The sequence below is a fragment of the Apodemus sylvaticus genome, chromosome 20 (assembly GCF_947179515.1).
Source record: "Apodemus sylvaticus chromosome 20, mApoSyl1.1, whole genome shotgun sequence".
NCBI lineage: Eukaryota > Metazoa > Chordata > Mammalia > Rodentia > Muridae > Apodemus > Apodemus sylvaticus.
In genome coordinates this window covers 54,216,286-54,233,217 of record NC_067491.1, presented here as the reverse complement: position 1 = coordinate 54,233,217, position 16,932 = coordinate 54,216,286, and the positions used below count along the sequence as shown (strand labels likewise).

At 43.7% G+C, this 16,932-nt stretch overlaps 1 protein-coding gene across 3 annotated transcripts in view; it reads left to right on the top strand.

Moving 5' to 3' along the window:
- Akap8l (A-kinase anchoring protein 8 like) overlaps positions 1-16,784 on the top strand; it is a 33,711-nt gene extending 16,927 nt beyond the window's left edge. For all 3 annotated transcript variants that reach the window (XM_052165677.1, XM_052165676.1, XM_052165675.1), the window contains 5 exons: positions 947-1,088; positions 1,177-1,282; positions 1,518-1,648; positions 16,222-16,317; positions 16,423-16,784. In XM_052165677.1, the coding sequence (XP_052021637.1) occupies positions 947-1,088; positions 1,177-1,282; positions 1,518-1,648; positions 16,222-16,317; positions 16,423-16,716 (769 nt within the window). In that variant the 3' untranslated portion in view covers positions 16,717-16,784. The remainder of the gene's footprint in view (positions 1-946; positions 1,089-1,176; positions 1,283-1,517; positions 1,649-16,221; positions 16,318-16,422) is intronic.
- The last annotated feature ends 148 nt before the right edge of the window (positions 16,785-16,932 follow it).

Here is a 16,932-nt window from a genome sequence, read left to right as displayed (position 1 = left end):
CTGTGGCTGAGCCCTTCACGCCCCTTGGTCGGGTCTGTCTGCCCTCAGGGCTCCCGCACTGGCGCTTGCCTCCTCCGCCTCAGACTCTTGCTCTTGCTGGACCTTCCACTCAGCCTCGCCGGCGCCCGGCCCCTGGGCTCTTCAGACAAAGCTGACCCCGTGGCCCAGATAAGGACGTCCGGCAGAGGTAGGGACCCGCCCCGAGGCCTCGGTGGCGGCTGGCCTCCTCCGCCCCTTGCCGCGGCGGCCTGTTCCAGCCCAGGCCCTAGACCCCAGGCTTCTGCTGTGGACACCAGGCCTAGACAGAGAGCACCTCGCCCAGTGATTCCAGGCTGCCCTCTGGCAGGCCAGGAGGGCGCCCTCCTTCCAGCTCAGACTGGTCTCTTCTTGGAAGAGGAAGATGAGGCAGCAGGTGCCCAGGCCTGCTGCCTCCCATCCCTCCTGGCACCACCCCCCAGGCTTTCTGAGCAGAGGATGGGCTGGGCCATTGAGTCCCCCAGACCTGAGAAGGAAGATGCAGCACCTTTTCAGGCACTGCCTCGGGACTGCGTACTCCACTCTGCACCTCAGGCCCTCCTGGCTCTTGCCAGGGCATCTTTCCTTCCGGTCCCCAGCTGGGCCCAATGCACAAGCGCCTGCCTAGTCTTGGTAGAGAGGCCTTCCGACAACCTTCCAGCGACTCTCTGCCTGTTGCAGCAGTAGCTGCCTCAGGTCTCAGCCTCCTGCCTGTGGGAAGGAAGAGTTCTTTCCCTAACCCCTACATTGCTGTAACTACAGCCTACAGACTGTCCCCTTCTGCTCCCGACCCTACCAGTCCCAGCCTACCCCTCAGCTGGGACTGCACTTCAGAGCAAGGCCTGTTTCAAGGCCTGCACCTGGGTTGGGGTAGCAGTGACATTTCCTGGGACCCTTGCAGCCTCAGTCTCTTGTTTCCCTCCTGTGGCAGGATCCAGTTTGTGTGTTCTCTCTGCAAGTACCGGACCTTCTATGAGGATGAGATGAGTAGCCACCTTGACAGCAAGTTCCACAAGGAACACTTCAAATATGTAGGCACCAAGCTTCCCAAGCAGACTGCTGACTTCCTGCAGGCAAGCTTCTGAGCAGCACATCTGCTATTGAGTTCTCTAATCTCTGGGACCACCAGGCAGCTGACACAAACATGTGTGTCTCTGATAGGAATATGTCACCAACAAGACCAAGAAGACAGAAGAGCTCCGAAAAACGGTGGAGGACCTTGACGGTCTGATCCAACAAATCTACAGAGACCAAGATCTGACCCAAGGTGAGGAGGTTCCATCCCAGCAGGATGGCTGCCACCAGGTAGGCCCCTAGCCTGGCCTAGCCTAGGCCCACCCGGATGGCCCCTAGCCTGGCCTTTGCTGCTCCGTGGTGTACTGGCTTGATGTCCCACTGTTCACCCAGCCTCAGGCTCATGTAGAAGTGGCAGGGAAAGTTAAACTAGGCTGATGTCTTTGGCAGCTGAGACCAGTGATGACTACGTTCTTCTGTCCCAACAGAAATCGCTATGGAACATTTTGTGAAGAAGGTGGAGGCGGCCCATTGTGCAGCCTGTGACCTCTTCATCCCCATGCAGTTTGGAATCATCCAAAAGCATCTCAAGACTATGGATCACAACCGAAACCGCAGGGTGAGTTGGGCCCCAGGTGTTCTTTCCTGGAGTTGGAGTCTGCTCTTGCCCATGTGGGACTGTGAGGAAGGCGGCACAAGAAGATGCATGCAGACTATTTGTTTGACAGAGGTGACAGTGAGCTGGACTTTTAAGGATCAACAGCTAAATTAGTTTCAGAAATCAGAGGTCAACAAACAGTAGTGTTATGGCTGGAAGAGAGAGGGAATTAGACTTCAGGTGTGCTTCTGTCATTGGCGTATTCAGTAGTCGGATAAAAAGTATTAAAGATAATGATGAAGTAGAGACATCTACCATGAAGAATATAGGGAACTGGTCTCAGGCCATGTGGCTAAGAATGAAGAAGAGGAATTCAGGTGAAATATAGGAACAGACCATTGGCCTGTGGGAGGGGACAGGAGCCTTGCGTGATTCTCCTTCCTAGGAACTGAGTATAGACAGCAGTATTACAGTTGTGGACAGGAGGCGTGTATATGTGATGTGGGGGGTGCATATTTGGTAAGAAAATTACTACATTTTCTTGTCTTCCAGTGTGTTCCCAGGCCTGTCTGAGGTCAAAAATATGTAGGGCTGGTTGGTGGTTTGGGTATTTTTTGAACTTATAATGACATCATTTTCCTGTTTGCTTTTTCTCTTTACAAATCTTCCATGTGCCTCCTCTACTTTGCTCTCTTTCAAATTCATGGCCTCTTTTTCTTTATTTGTTGTTAAACATATGAGAATGTATATGTTTGTGTATTCCTAAATAGATAAATGCAACCTGCTCAGTCTATACAACATTACTTCATGTTTATGTTTTCAAGGCTGATCTAAAGTTGGATAACCAATTGTATTCTTCCCTGGGGAAGACTCTTTGTCCCAATCTCAGCATTCTTCCATTGTGGTAGTTCTTTGTCTAGGTTGAGGCCTCTTGAGTTTCCCTTTTTGCATTTGCATGTCTATTGGTTTCATCCCATCCTTGTTCAATTAATGTTTAGGCAGCCATATTATGAGACCACATGGATGTAGCTGCTGATGTTTCTAGAAGATAAAATCTCACAGCAAACTCCCTGTTCCTCTGGCTCTTACCATCTTATCACTCCTTTTTTCTCTGTGATTATTACTAAGCCTTAGACTAAAGAGTTGGATTATATCGGTGTGTTTTTGTCAGTTGGAACTGGGCTCCACAACTCTGCATTTTGATTTGTTGTGGTTGTCTGTAATGGTCTCACTTAGAAAAGGTTTCCTTGATGAGGGGCGAAGACTGCACATACTGGTGGATAAGGACAGGTACTTAGACTGTAGCTCAGAAGTGTGCTGGTTCAGTAAAGCGGTAGTTGTAGGTCCTCCAAGATCCATGACCTCACTAGCCCTGGGTACTTGGCTAGGTTTCTTGTACCAGGCGTGATTTCCCTCTTGATGAATGGGCCTTCAGTCCAGTTAGGGAAAAAAGATGGTGGAAGATGGATATAAGACATTAATAAAATGTAGGAAAAATTAGCTCTAGCTAAGAAAGTATAAAGTCAGAATTGACATAGTTTACCTCTGATGAAATTACAAGTGAGCCAATTTGAATGTAGTTTAGATGCTATACATTTGAAAGTTCCAGATGAGTCAGACATGATGGTGGCTTACACCTGTGGCACTTGGGAAACTGAGACAAAGGATGTTAGCTCTAGGCCCACCTGGGCTACAGAGTATAGCTCTATTTCAAAAACAAAAACAAAGTACATTTCAGATTAGAGAACTAGAAATCTTCCATATATTATTATTTTGGTGATTACTAAATTGTAATTGACTATATCAATAACATAGTATCATAATATATCCATTTTACAATGTATACTTTAGTCAAACTGGTGGTACATACCTTTCATCTCAGCACTTAAGAGGCAGAGACAGGTGGATCTCTGTGAGTTTGAGGCTATTGAATGCTGCATAGTGAGACCCTGTCACAACAACTGTAACAAAAGTACAGTTTATCTAAGTTGTTGGTACATCCTGTAATCCTAGTGCTGAGGAGACTTGAGAAAGAATGCAGGTTCAAGTACAGCCTGAACTATACTGACAGTGTGAGAAAGAAGAAAGGGAGGGAGGAAGGGAGCCTAGGAAGGCAAAGGTAGCTCCGGTGGTAAGTTGCCTGTGTGAAGGGTGCAGACCTGTGCTCAGACCACTCTCTGTAGACATTCCTTGGTGTCTTCTGGGCATTTACAAAGCTTTCTTCTCTATGATTCTTCTATGTAGCTTTTATAAGGACACTTGACACTGGATTTAGGATCTAGATAATTAATTAGGTACTTTTCCCATTGCCATGACAACTTAAGCAACTTAAAGAAGGTACAGTTTATTTTAGGTTACATTTGAAAGATACAGTCCATGGTGAGGAAACCATGACAGTAAGAGTGGGACAGCCAGTAACATCGCATGGCACTGGAACAGCCAGCCTCGGCTTACACCTCGAGGCATCTCCGTCTCAGGGACACGGAGACAGTTGGATTCCTAAAGCTCTCTGATCAGCCATTCTAGATAAATTGATGAGCTTCAGTTTCAGTGGGAGATCCTGGATCAAAAAAGTAGGTGGAGAATGATAAGGACAGATACCCCAGATCTCTAGCTCTCCCACATATGTGCACATGCATGGACAGCATACAAACATACACACACTAATACATTTATAACAGACACACAATTTCTTTTCTTTTTTTTTTTTTTAAATTAGAGTTCAGTGGCTTTGAGTCAATCCCACCAACCTCAGAGTTCTGCAGCCATACCATAGTTAACATATAACATGTTAGCTAGCACCCACCTTTAACTTCTCATCAAATCCTGGTCCTAGGGGGCGTCCATATATATTCAGCTATTTCCAACATTGCTTGTAAATCATCACATAACACATAATCTATGATTGCTTCTTTCACTGTGAGCATGACATTTTCAGGGACCTCTACATTATAGCATGGATCAACTTCATCCTTTGAATGGATTAATATAGTCATGGCTTAAAGATACTTTTTTTGGGGGGGGGGTTTGGTTTGATTTTTTCTAAATCCACTAATCCTTTTAGACAGTGGTTCTCAACCTTCCTAATGCAACTCTTTAACAGTTAATTGTTGCTTCTTCATAATTGTATTTTTGCTATTGTTATGAATCATAATGCAAATGCCTGATATATAGATATGTGCCTAAAAATAGAATGCCTACATTAAAGTATAGCTCTTAATTGCTTTGAGCAGCTATGAAATTTGTTCATTTGTTTTCCAAAGTGGCTGCACCATTTTATATCCTCAGAGGGCAGTATAGAAATGTCTAAGATAGGCTGCAGAGATGGCTCAGTGGTTAAGATCATGGACTACTCTTCCAAAGGTCCTGAGTTCAATTCCCAGCAACCACTTGGTGGTTCACAACCATCTGTAATGAGATCTGATGCCCTCTTCTGGTGTGTCTGAAGACATCTACAGTGTACTTACATATAATAAATACTAAATCTTTAAAAAAAAAAAAAAGAAAGAAAGAAATGCCTAAGATTCTATATATTCTTACCAGTGTTTGTTTGAGGCAGGGTCTCATGTAGCCCACATTGACCTTTCACTCTTAAATGTTTTGGTTGTAAGCCTAGCCTTCAATAGCTGAGCCATTGCTCCAGGCTCAGACTGATGACTTCTCTATGCAGCTGAACCCCTGTGGTCTTCCTGTCTGGATTTATAGTCACATGTCCCCATGCCCAGTTTATGTTGGAGATAGAGCCATGGCCTTATGCATGCTGGGCAAGCAGTCTGCCGCCTACCTACACCCCAGCCCAGTATCTGTGTGATACCTAACACTTAGTCTAGCCCCTCCTGAGGAAAACATGCTGTGCTTAGGGTGAAGTCTACTCAGATTCCTGAAGTATTTAAAAAGTGTGTCTTCTAAAATTATTAGAGTTTTTCAATTTTTTTCATTTACATTGCTGAGAATTAAAATTAGCACTCCACTAAGCTATATCTCTCATCTTGTAATTCTTTTATATTTGAGACACAGTCACTTATATGATAAGATTTGCAAGTATTTTTCTCATTCTTGGGGGGGGGGTTCCCACTTCATTTTTTCCAGACAGGGTCTCATTATATAGCTCTGGCTGTTCTTGAAGCTGTGTGTTGACAAGTCTGGCCTCAGATCCACCTGCCTCATGTTACCAAGTACTAGGTTTAAAGGCATACAGCACTATGCCCAGCTTTTTTTCCCCGTCTTCTTGATGTATCTTTTACTTCACAAAAGGATTTGTTAATGTTGTTTTTAATTATTTAAATGTTATTTTTAAGTGTGTGTGTGTGTGTGTGTGTGTACATGTGAATGCAGGTGTTTGTGGAAGCCGGAAGAGGGCATGATCTCCTGGAGCTAGTGCTGCAGGTGGTTCTGAACTGCTGATATGAATAGTAAGTAGGGTCAGGTCCTCTGAAAAAGCAATGAATGCCTTTAACTCCTGAGCCATCTCTCCAATGCCTCACAAATGTTTGTTTGTTTGCTTACTTCTCTGGCTTTTTGTTTTGTCTTGTTTTTTTTGCAGTACTAGAATTGAAACAAACCTACACCCTTATACATACAGGCAAGCATTCAACCACTGGGCAACATTCTCAGCTGCTTTGTTATGAGGCAAGATCTTACAGTGTAGTTTGGGCTGGTCTGAAACTTGCTTGGCTGCCCGAGTGGCCTGCAACTGAAGATCTCCTGCCTCAGCCACCTGAGTGTTTGGATTATAGGCATACACTGTCCTAGGCAGCCAAAAAGCTTAGTTTTGATAAAATATTCTTTTATCTTTTATTGTTTATGCTTAGGGTGTATTATCTGAAAATGTATTAAACAAAGGTCTTGTAGGAACTCCAACACTTCCCACTCCTCCTTTTTGAGATGGGTCTGGTTGGCCTAGAACTGACTGTGCAGAGGGGCGAGCTTTGAACTTACAGCAGTCTTGTTGCTTCTGCCTCTTGAGTGCTGATATTCCAGGTGTGAGCCACTGTGCCTACTTCCTTGCATTTTCTGGTTTCAGCTTTTACAGTTAGGCCTTAATCCATTGTTTTACCATATGAGGTTAGGACCTAATTTCATTCTTTTGTACATGAATATTCAGTAATTCCAGTATTACTTGAAAGACCGTTCTTATCCCCAGTAAATGATCCTTGCCCCATGTAGAAAGTCAGTTGACCATAACTATATGGGTTTATTTCTAGAGCCTAAATTCCATTCCATTGTTCTTGGTTCTTTTGGGGGGAGAAGGGGACAAGGGACTTGTTTATTTGTTGTGGTTAGAGTTCTCACTCTATAACTTGGGCTAGCCTTGAACTGGAATTATTCTTTGTGTCTCTGCCTATGTACTGGAATTTACTCTGTCTTTGTACTGTAGCCTCATGATTAAATTTAAATTCAGAATGTGTGATGTGCCCAACATTATTTTCAATATTGATTCTGTTATTGTATGCTGTTTGGTTTTAGTATTAACTTGCCATTTTCTCTGAAAACCAAGCTGGTAATCTGATAAAATTATGTTGTGTTTTTAGATAATTTTCGGAAGTCCTATTATCTTATAATATTGTATCCGTTGCTTCTTGGTGCAGTGGATAGACTGTTAGTCTTGTAGTGACTGTCTTCTAACTGGTGGTCATGAGTCTTTATCTTTTATTGTGGGCTTTTTGTTTGTTTTTACCTTTCACCAGTCTTTACTTTCACCAGTATTTTTCAGAACATGATTTATGCCTGGTATGGTAGCATAATCCCTGAATCTAACTAAGCACGGGCAGATAGAGCTCTGTGAGTTTAAGGCCAGTTAGGTCTATCTAGTGAGTTCCAGACCAAGCCGGGCCAAGTTGACAGTTGTTTTCTTAAAGCATTTCTATTGTGTTGTGCTTATTGTCTTTTGGCTTCACCTGTCTGATGAGACAGCCATTTGCAAGTGAGGTTTTATTTGCTTTCAAGCTTTTTTCTTATCTTAGGCTTTTGGTGCTGCGAGTAATGATGCATCTTCTTTAGGTGTCTGTGTTTATTCTTGCAGTTCACGGGGCTTCTTTGTTGTATAGATTAAAGCTTTCATCAGTCTTGGGAAGCTTTTAGACTTTCTATTCCTTTTTCATACTTTGTCACTATATTGAGTCACTTAATGCTGTCTGAGATCTGAGACAATTCATTTTTCTTCACTGTTTCTCTGTTCTTTAGTAATTGTTGCCTGATTAGGACAAAGTCCCAAGCACAGGGAATCCTGATGGACTGGGCTCAGCCATTTGTCCTAGGAAGCCAATGAAAGACACAAACAGTGGCAAAAGCAGAGAAGTTCTGTTAGCAGTCTGATCACCCTGCTAGGGACAGACACTGCTCACAGTGGTCTTCACTTCTAACAGGAATGGTGAACAAAAGCCAGCACTAAGAACTCAGTTAGTCCACACCACTATCTTGGTCTGACCATGACCAGCTGTTCCTTAGGATCTGCCGTGTTGGTATCAAGATGTCTTATTTAGGGGCAGTTCTTGTTCATTATCTTAACTCTGATCCAATAACTGTAGGGAAAAAAAGACTCCAGGCTAATTCAGAAGGAAATAAATAAAACAAGAGGGAAAAACAAAGTGGGAATTCTGGGTCAATGTCTGCCTTCTTAAATCCTTACTGTTGAGCCAGCAAGATGGCTCAGCAGGTAAAGAAAGGCACTTGCTGAATTTGGTACCTGGGACTCACATGGTGGAAGGGAAGAACCCACTCATGGAATTTGTCCTCTGCTCTTCACTAAACAAACAAAACAACAAATGGTAATTCAGATCTGCACTGTCAAGCCTTTAATGCTTGACATTTGGCTCAAATTCAGTGAAGGAGAGATTAAAGTAGACCCCTGTACTATGTACTCTTGACCTACGGCTTGCTCAGTTTACATCTGCTGTTGAACCCCTCTGCTGAATGTTTTGTTTGTTATGCTTCTCTTTTTTCTGAGACTTAGTTGTACTGTTATAAAAAGATATTACTACATCTCTGCTGGTAGTCTATGTTCTTTAAATGTGGTAGCTTTATTTGCTTTTTTGTTTGGTTTGGTTTACTTTGGCTTTTAATGACAGTTTTACACATGTAGCTTTGGCTGCCTTGGAATTTGTTATTATAAACTAAGCTGCCCCAAACTCACAGAGGACTGTCTACTGCTCCCTCCAAGCCCAGCTTAAATTTGTTTTTAATTGCCACTTTGAAGTATGATGACACTGCCAGGTGGTGGTGATGCCCATTTTGGTGAATGAGTACTCAAATTATCATTCAATTACATATGGAAAGTACTTGTACCAAATAACTATAAGAGCTACTTAGGGCAGTGATGGTGAACTGCCTTTTTAATCCCAGCATTTTGGAGGCAGAGGTAAGTGAGTCTCTTGAGTTCAAGACCAGCATGGTGAGTTCCAGGACATGGTGAGTTCCAGGACAGCCAGGGCTACACAGTGAAGAAACTGACATCCACTCACTGTCAAGGAATGCTTCCTGTTTGCTGTATTTAATTTTGTTTGCTTTGTTATCTTTAATATGGGTCCATTTCCTTTGACTATCTCATAATCTAGATGTCTTAGAAATCACATCATGACTGACCCTTCTAGGCACTGATCCTCACCCTCCACATATGTAGCAACTTACTAACTTATTTGCTTATTTGAGTGATTAATGACTAGCCAAATTCTGGTGGTGCTGGTCTCCTTTCTGTGGATGTTGCCTCCAAGCCTTATACATTCTAGACAATCACTCCACCACTAAGCTCATACTAAAGATGAGCCAAATTCTTTAGCGATACCATGTACTAATGAAGTCTCTTTCATCCCTGTAGTGAGAGTTGGATGTTGTCCTTTTGAGGGAGGAACCCATTGGCATATTACTGCTACCCTGAGATACCGTGAATCACCTGGAGTGGTTTTAAGCCACATCAACTAATGCACTATATTAATTTCTTGCCCATTGTTCTTTTGTTCTTAGCAGTGTCCTGGAATTTAACTTGCACTCTGATTTGGTTAAATCTTGGCCTGCGGCTTAATGGTAGAATGTTTCTCTAGCATGTATTGACACCCTAAGTTTAGCCGCAGCACCCATTTACCTCAGATGGAACTTCTTACAGGGATAGTTTCTGAGATTATTGTTTGAGATTTACTTTTAATCCAGTTGGTTGGTGGCAATATAGCTAGCTTCTTGTTCTCGGCTGTGGTTGGTTGGTTTATTTGGTTGTTTGGTTTGGTTGGTTTGGCTGGTTGGTTGGTTGGTTTGGTTGATTGGATGGTTGGGTTGGCTGGTTGGTTGGTTGGTTTGGTTGATTGGGTGGTTGGGTTGGTTGGTGGCAATATAGCTAGCCTTTAGTTCAATTTATATTATTCTCTAGTCCTCCAGCTTTTTCTCCACATTCTCCATTGGTTTGAGAGAGCCCTTCATCTTGACCCTCATTCTTGGGTATGAAGTCCATTTTGGGGGGGAGATACTGAGAGTTCACTGTTCTAAGGTTGGGCCATCCCAAGGCAAACAGTTTGAGCCAAGGAAGGATGAAGACAAAGAAGCACTTCTCTTTGTGTCACCCCTCAGCTTTCAGAAAGAGATGAGTGGATGTGAACTGGATGGAATCTCATTCTCTTGGCCTCTCTCTCTCTCCCTCTCCCTCATCTGGGCCCTTTATAAACAAGAATATGTGGACGCCCTTATTCTTAGTATGCTGTGCCCTATGGCAAGCCTGGCCTCTTGTACGACAACTAAACTATTATCTCTGCATCTAGAACTGAGCCTCAGCAACAGGTAGCAGGGGCAGGAAGAGAAATGCAACTGCTGCTGTCACCAGGTCAAAGTATCTTTTCTGTATTAAGCAGTTCTTCACCTACTGTTTGTCGTATGGAACATTTCTGGGTTCTTCAAATGGTAGGTTTTGATTTTAAGTCTTATCAATCTCATTAGAGAATGGAAACCCAGAACCCCTCAGACTGCCATGCTTGAAGTCTGTCCACTCTGTAAAATTTAGACTTCGTTTTTCTCTCTCTCTCTCTCTCTCTCTCTCTCTCTCTCTCTCTCTCTCTCTCTCTCTCTCTCTCTGTGTGTGTGTGTGTGTGTGTGTGTGTGTGTGTGTCTGTGTGGTGTTAGGGAGGGTTGTATAGATATGGATGTTTGCACATATATTCCATGCTAGAAGACAACCATAGGATGTCATTTCTCAGTCACTATGAGCCCTCCCTCCCTCCCTCCCTCCCTCCCTCCCTCCCTCCCTCCCTCCCTCCCTTCCTCCCCCTTTTGACCTTTGCTTAACTAGCCTGGAACCCACCATGTAGTCTAAGTCAGATGGCCCACAAACCCCAGGGACCAGCCTGTCTCCTTCCCTGTGCTGGGATTATAAACACTTCCCTCCACAGCCACATGTTTCTATGGTACCTGAAGGCTGGACTCAGGCTCTCATGCTTGTATAGCAGGCACTTTACTGACTGAGGCATCTCCCAGACACTGCTTGTTTGTTTTTGTTTTGGTTGAGATAGAATCTCACTATGTAGCCTAGGCTGGACTTCAAGTTTCAGTGCCCCTGCATCTACTTTCCAGCTGCTGGGATTACAGGCATCTGCCTACTACACCTACCTATGAAGCCTTTTAAACTTTAATTCCAAAAATCAGAAAAAGATAATACCAAGATGAAGGTATAGATCAGATTACTATTAAAGATAGGAAGGTGTGAAAAGAAAAAATAAATATCAATTCAGTAGTAATTTAAACACAGAAAACTATAAATTTTATATCTGGTCTGCAAGGATGACTCAGTAAGAAGCTAGCAACATTCTTAGCATAAAATATTGGGAGGGAAAGTAACAATCTTTTTCAAAATTATACTTATTCTTTTGTTCATTTATATATGTTGGCATGCATGCACACTTGTTCCATACATGTGGAAGTCTGAGGACAACTTTCTTGGGAGTTAGGTTTTTTCCCTCCATTATATGGGTTCCAGAGCTAGAACTCAGGTCCCTAGATTTGGCAGGTAGTGAGTACCTTTACCCACTGAAGCCATCTTGCCAGCTCTGTAGTAACATTCTTAGAGAAGCTGAATGATTATCACAAAATGATCTCAAAGTGAATGTAGTAAGGAAGATGGGAGTTAAGATATACAAAAAAATGACATGTCTGACAATGGCCAAAAGTATTGTACAAAGTGCAGTTGTGAGTTCAGGAACTTGCTTAGCAGATATTAAAACTTACTGCAAAGCCAATACAATTTAATACAAAAGAAAAAGCTTACATTGGCCAGTGAGAAAACAGTGCAACCAAGCCTGGTGGTGGTGTCCCACGCCTTTAATCCCATCACTTGGGAGGCAGAGTCAGGTTGATCTTTGAGTTCAAGGACAGCCAAAGCTGTACAGAGAAACCTTGTCTCAAAAAACCAAAACCTAAAACACACAAACAAAAACGATGCAACTAGACAGTCTGGCGAGATCCAGTGTGTCTCAGCACTCATTTGCTTAATTTGGTGATAGTGTAGGTAGGCAAGGAGGTTTGGGTTTCAGAAAGCCAATCTGGTATTATACTAACCTCCATTGGGATCTGGGAAAGTACCTTATAGTTTAATACTGAAGAATTTGTCAAGGATAAATAAAGGTGGAATAAAAACCTAATGATGGCTTACATTAAGCCTCCAAATGACTGAGAAGAAAACTTGTTCTCTGGAGTTCTTAAGAGGGTGGAGGTGTGTGTGCTGAGATCAGGTCCAGGGTCTAGCACATGCTATGGCATTATTCCACCAGGTTACATCTTCATCCTAGGCTTGATTTTGAATTTACTTTACAAAAGGATTGCTAGGCAATGATGGAACAACCCTTCAATCCCAATACTCAGGAGGTAGCAGGAAGCAGATCTCTTGAGTCCGAGACCAGTCTGCTCTTCTAGAACAACCAGTGCTATGCAGAGAAACGCTGTCTCTAAAAACCAAAACCAAACCAAAATAACAAAAAAAAAAAAAAAAAAAAGGAAAATACTGGCACATTTTATACATTTGCTACATACCATTTATTAAATTCTAGGAATTTTAAATATAAAATAATTAGAAGACCAGGAAGAAAATTAGATCATTTGTTTATCTTGACTGTTCAAAGAAAACTTCCTGAGCAGGCCAGGCAATCTAGAAGGCAAGGGGCTTGGCTTACAGTTCTGTCATCTCCAGTGTGCACATCAGAGTACTCGGGGTTGCTGACAGCTGGGCAGTGGCACCAGAAGAGCAAACATTCTTTTTATCTCACTTCAAAAATATAACAACCAGTGCTGAGGAGAGGCAGGTAAGAGGAGTCTGTTCTGCCTGTCCTGACCGTGAGCCTTTAGGTTCACCTGATCTTTCTGTCTCTGCTTCTGCAGTAGCTATTACTATAGATGTATTCTAACTGGCCAGGTCAGGTTCTCCATTTTCTGCCAGGGTGCTATACAGTTGGTTGTTTTAATGCTGGCACAGTAAGTGTAAGTCACTATTGGATCAAGGTCAAAGACGCACTGGATAATTAAGCGCTATCATTTGGTTAGAAATAGAAGCACCAACCGAAAGTACGTACACTGGTTTTTGTTTTTTGAATTTTTTTTCTTTTCTTTTGGAATTTTTTTTTTTTTTTTTTTTTTTTTTTGAGACAGGGTTTCTTGGCTATCCTGGAACTCACTCTGTAGACCAGGCTGACCTTGAACTCAGAAATCCGCCTGCCTCTGCCTCCCAGAGTGCTGGGATTACAGGCAGTCGCCACCACCGTCCAGCTTTTTTTTTTGTTTTTTAAAGATTTATTTACTTTATGAGTACACTGTAGCTGTCTTCAGACAGACCAGAAGAGGGCATCAGATCTCATTATAAATGATTGTGAGCCACCATGTGGTAGCTGGGAATTGAACTCAGGACCTTTGGAAGAAGGTCTCTTCTTCCAAAGAGTGCTCTCTTCAGTGCTCTTAACTTCTGAGTCATCTCTCCAGCCCTGTACATTGGTTTTTTTGTTTTTGTTTTTAAGTATTTCTCGTGTTTGGTCACTGTGACCAAATTCTGGAAACAGCTGTTTATAGTCAACTTCTGGACACACAGAGGGGGTAAAAAAGGACAATGTGTTGGCCAGTAAAAATTATTGAGGATCTGCAATAGTATTCTAATTCTTTCCCTTAATCTGCTACTTGAGTATACTTACTCTATTAATAGATAAAATGTATAAAAAAGAAAACTGTGAGGTCTACTGAGGTGCTCAGTGGGCAAAGGTACTTGATGCCAAGCCTGGCAGCCTGTGTGTGAGCCACTTGTGCTGGAAAGAGAGCCAACTTCATTTTTTTCTTTGGTTTCATAATCACGTCTGTACTCATATGAGTGAAGAAATGACCCAGGGTGTTGAGTCTTCCAGACAGAATGACTCAGATGTGATAGTATAGGTCTACAATTCCAGCAGCAGGAGACCAAGAGGGTCACAAGTTTCAGAGCAAGTTTATAAACCAGGCATAGTACAATGTTCCTGTAATCTCAACACCTAGAAGGCTGAGGCAGGAAAACTGCCACAAATTTGAGAGACCAGCATGGACTACATAGTGAGGTCAGGCCAGCCTGACCTACAAACTATCGCAAACAAAAAAGTATTCCAAAAGAACCAAACAAGTCCCAGAATCGCCTCTGCTACCAAAACAAAAGACACATGCTTCAAACTGCATAGCATGCCTTTTTATACTCTGCCAGAAGGCCCTGATAGGAGGAGCCGGTTTATTTCTAGTTATTAAACTTTGGGATAGGAATGACTGAGGCAAATTTGTATTTCTGGTGTATTCTATCAAGCAGCTTTTCTAGTCTATAACCAGTTGCTCCACCAGTAGAGAAGTGTCTCTTTTCGATTTTTTTTTTTGGGGGGGGGGGGTTGTTTTTTGTTTTTTGTTGTTGTTGTTGTTGTTTTGTTTTTTTGGGTTTTTTTGGTTTTTTTTTGTTTTGTTTTGTTTTTTTTTTTTTTTTTTGAGACAGGGTTTCTCTGTGTAGCACTGGCTGTCCTGGAACTCACTGTAGACCAGGCTGGCCTCGAACTCAGAAATCCGCCTGCCTCTGCCTCCCAAGTGCTGGGTTTAAAGGCGTGCGCCACCACCGCCCAGCGAAGTGTCTCTTTTCAACCTTACCATTATTTCTTAATGTCCAAATCCTGTGAGTTAAAAGGATGTACAACATTTAAATATAGTTTCATCTATATTCTTGTTTTGTTTTGGCAGTCTTATGTAGTCCAAGCTGTCCTGGGATTCACTCTGTAAGTCAGAGTGGCCTTGACTTTGCAGTGGTCCTCTTTTCTTCTTAGTGTTGAGCTTACAGGTCTGCATTGCTAGGGCTCTTTTAAACCTTCCTTATTGGGTTTAAATAATCTCCTTGTGTGCTAAGGCAGTTTGCTCCTAGGTGCCTCTGTGTGTGTGTGTGTGTGTGTCTGTGTATCTGGAGTGGAGGGTTGTATGTGTGTAGAAGTCAAAGGACAACTTGCAGGAGTTGGTTCTCTGCTTTATTGCACGTGACCTTGGGTTCAATTGGTCAAGCTTGGTAATAAGTGCTTTCACCCACTGAGTCATCTTCCCAGACCTTTATTGTTTTTACATTTTACTTTTTTGTTGTTGACGCTGGGTTTTTTTGGAAGTGGGTGCCACAAAGGTTTTCTTTGTCCTGGCTATCCTGGAGCTTGCTCTATAGACCAGGCTGGCCTCGAACTAAGGAAGATCTACCCTCCTGCCTCAGCATCCCAAGTGCTGGGTTTAAAGGCATAGGCCACTAAGCCCAGCCCTGGTGTGTGAGTGTATCTGGGGATTTGAACCTATGGGGTTTTTTTGTTGTTGTTGTTGGTGGTGGTGGTGGTTTTTAAGATTTATTATTATATGTAAGTACACTGTAGCTGTCTTCAGACACACTAGAAGAGGGCGTCAGATCTCATTACGGATGGTTGTGAGCCACTACACGTGGTTGCTGGGATTTGAACTCAAGACCTTTGGAAAAGCAAGCAGTCAGTGCTCTTAACCACTGAGCCATCTCTCCAGCCCCATAACCTACGGTTTTAAGAATATTAAGAAAGCACTCTATCATCAAACTATTATCTGCAGCTGCCCCCCCCCCACCGCTTTTTTTTGTATGTTTTGTCTGGATGTATGCTTACTATGCACTGTCTGGTAACTGGTAACCAGAAGAGGGCCCCATATTCCCTGGAACTAAATTAGAAACTGTTGTCAGCCACCTTGTGGGTGGCAGAAATTGAGCCTGAGTCTTTGAAATATAGCTTAGCCATCTCTTTAGTGCCCAGCCATGTTTTATTTTCATAATCAAAGTTGCCCGGGTCGCCTTTATACTCTGTAGTCCAGGACAGCTCTCCACTTGAATGCCCTGGAGTTACACGGCCTGTGCCGCTAAGTCCAGAGCTTACTGTAGTTTCTGTGTAAGCAAATCAGGTTTCAAACAGCAAATATGGTGTGGATGATCAGATCACATCCTAGTTCCTTGCATGCTTGTCCAGAGTGACTGGACAAATGATGCCCCAGGTGCACTTACAGACGCTAGGTCTAGTTATTGGTGAATCTGAACCTCAGCTGGGTTTGTTGGATTCCTAGAGCAGCCTCACCAGCCCTGTTTGCCCTGCCCATAGCTCATGATGGAGCAGTCCAAGAAGTCCTCTCTTATGGTGGCCCGCAGTATTCTCAACAACAAGCTCATTAGCAAGAAGCTGGAGCGATATCTGAAGGTGAGGCAAAGGTGAAAACGCTGCCCTAGACTTCTGTGTGAGCCTGGTCCCCATACTGTCCCAGTGATTCCTTCCCCCCATTAAGGTCTCTATCATTCTCTACAGGGCGAGAATCCTTTCACTGACAACCCGGAGGAGGAGAAGGAACAAGATGAGGTGGAGGCTGGTGCTCTGGATGAAGGGGCACCAAGCGAAGCGACTGGGCTCACAGAGGGCGTGCCGGCACAGCCCCCGGTTCCCCTGGAGCCCGCCCCAGGGACATCAACCCCACCACCTCCGCCACCACCAGAAGAGGAGGAGAGCCCAGTACCCTTGCTGGGCGGGGCGCTGCAGTGCCAGATCCGCGGCATCCCGGGCCTCGATGTGGAAGACGACGAGGAGGGCGGTGGGGGTCTATAACCCTTACCGGGCAGGACCCGCGTGGCCGAGGCTGGAAGTCCAGCCTAATAAAGTGCTTTCCCAGTCGAGGTCGTCGTTTGTGTTGTGAATGGTGAGGGCGGGCCCCTTGAAGCGGCCAGACACTGAGTGCGCCTGCGCGCGGGTAAACGCGCTAGAACCGCTCACGCGTGCGCGAACCTGAACGCTCTTGCGCACTAGCTTACCCTTGAGTCACAG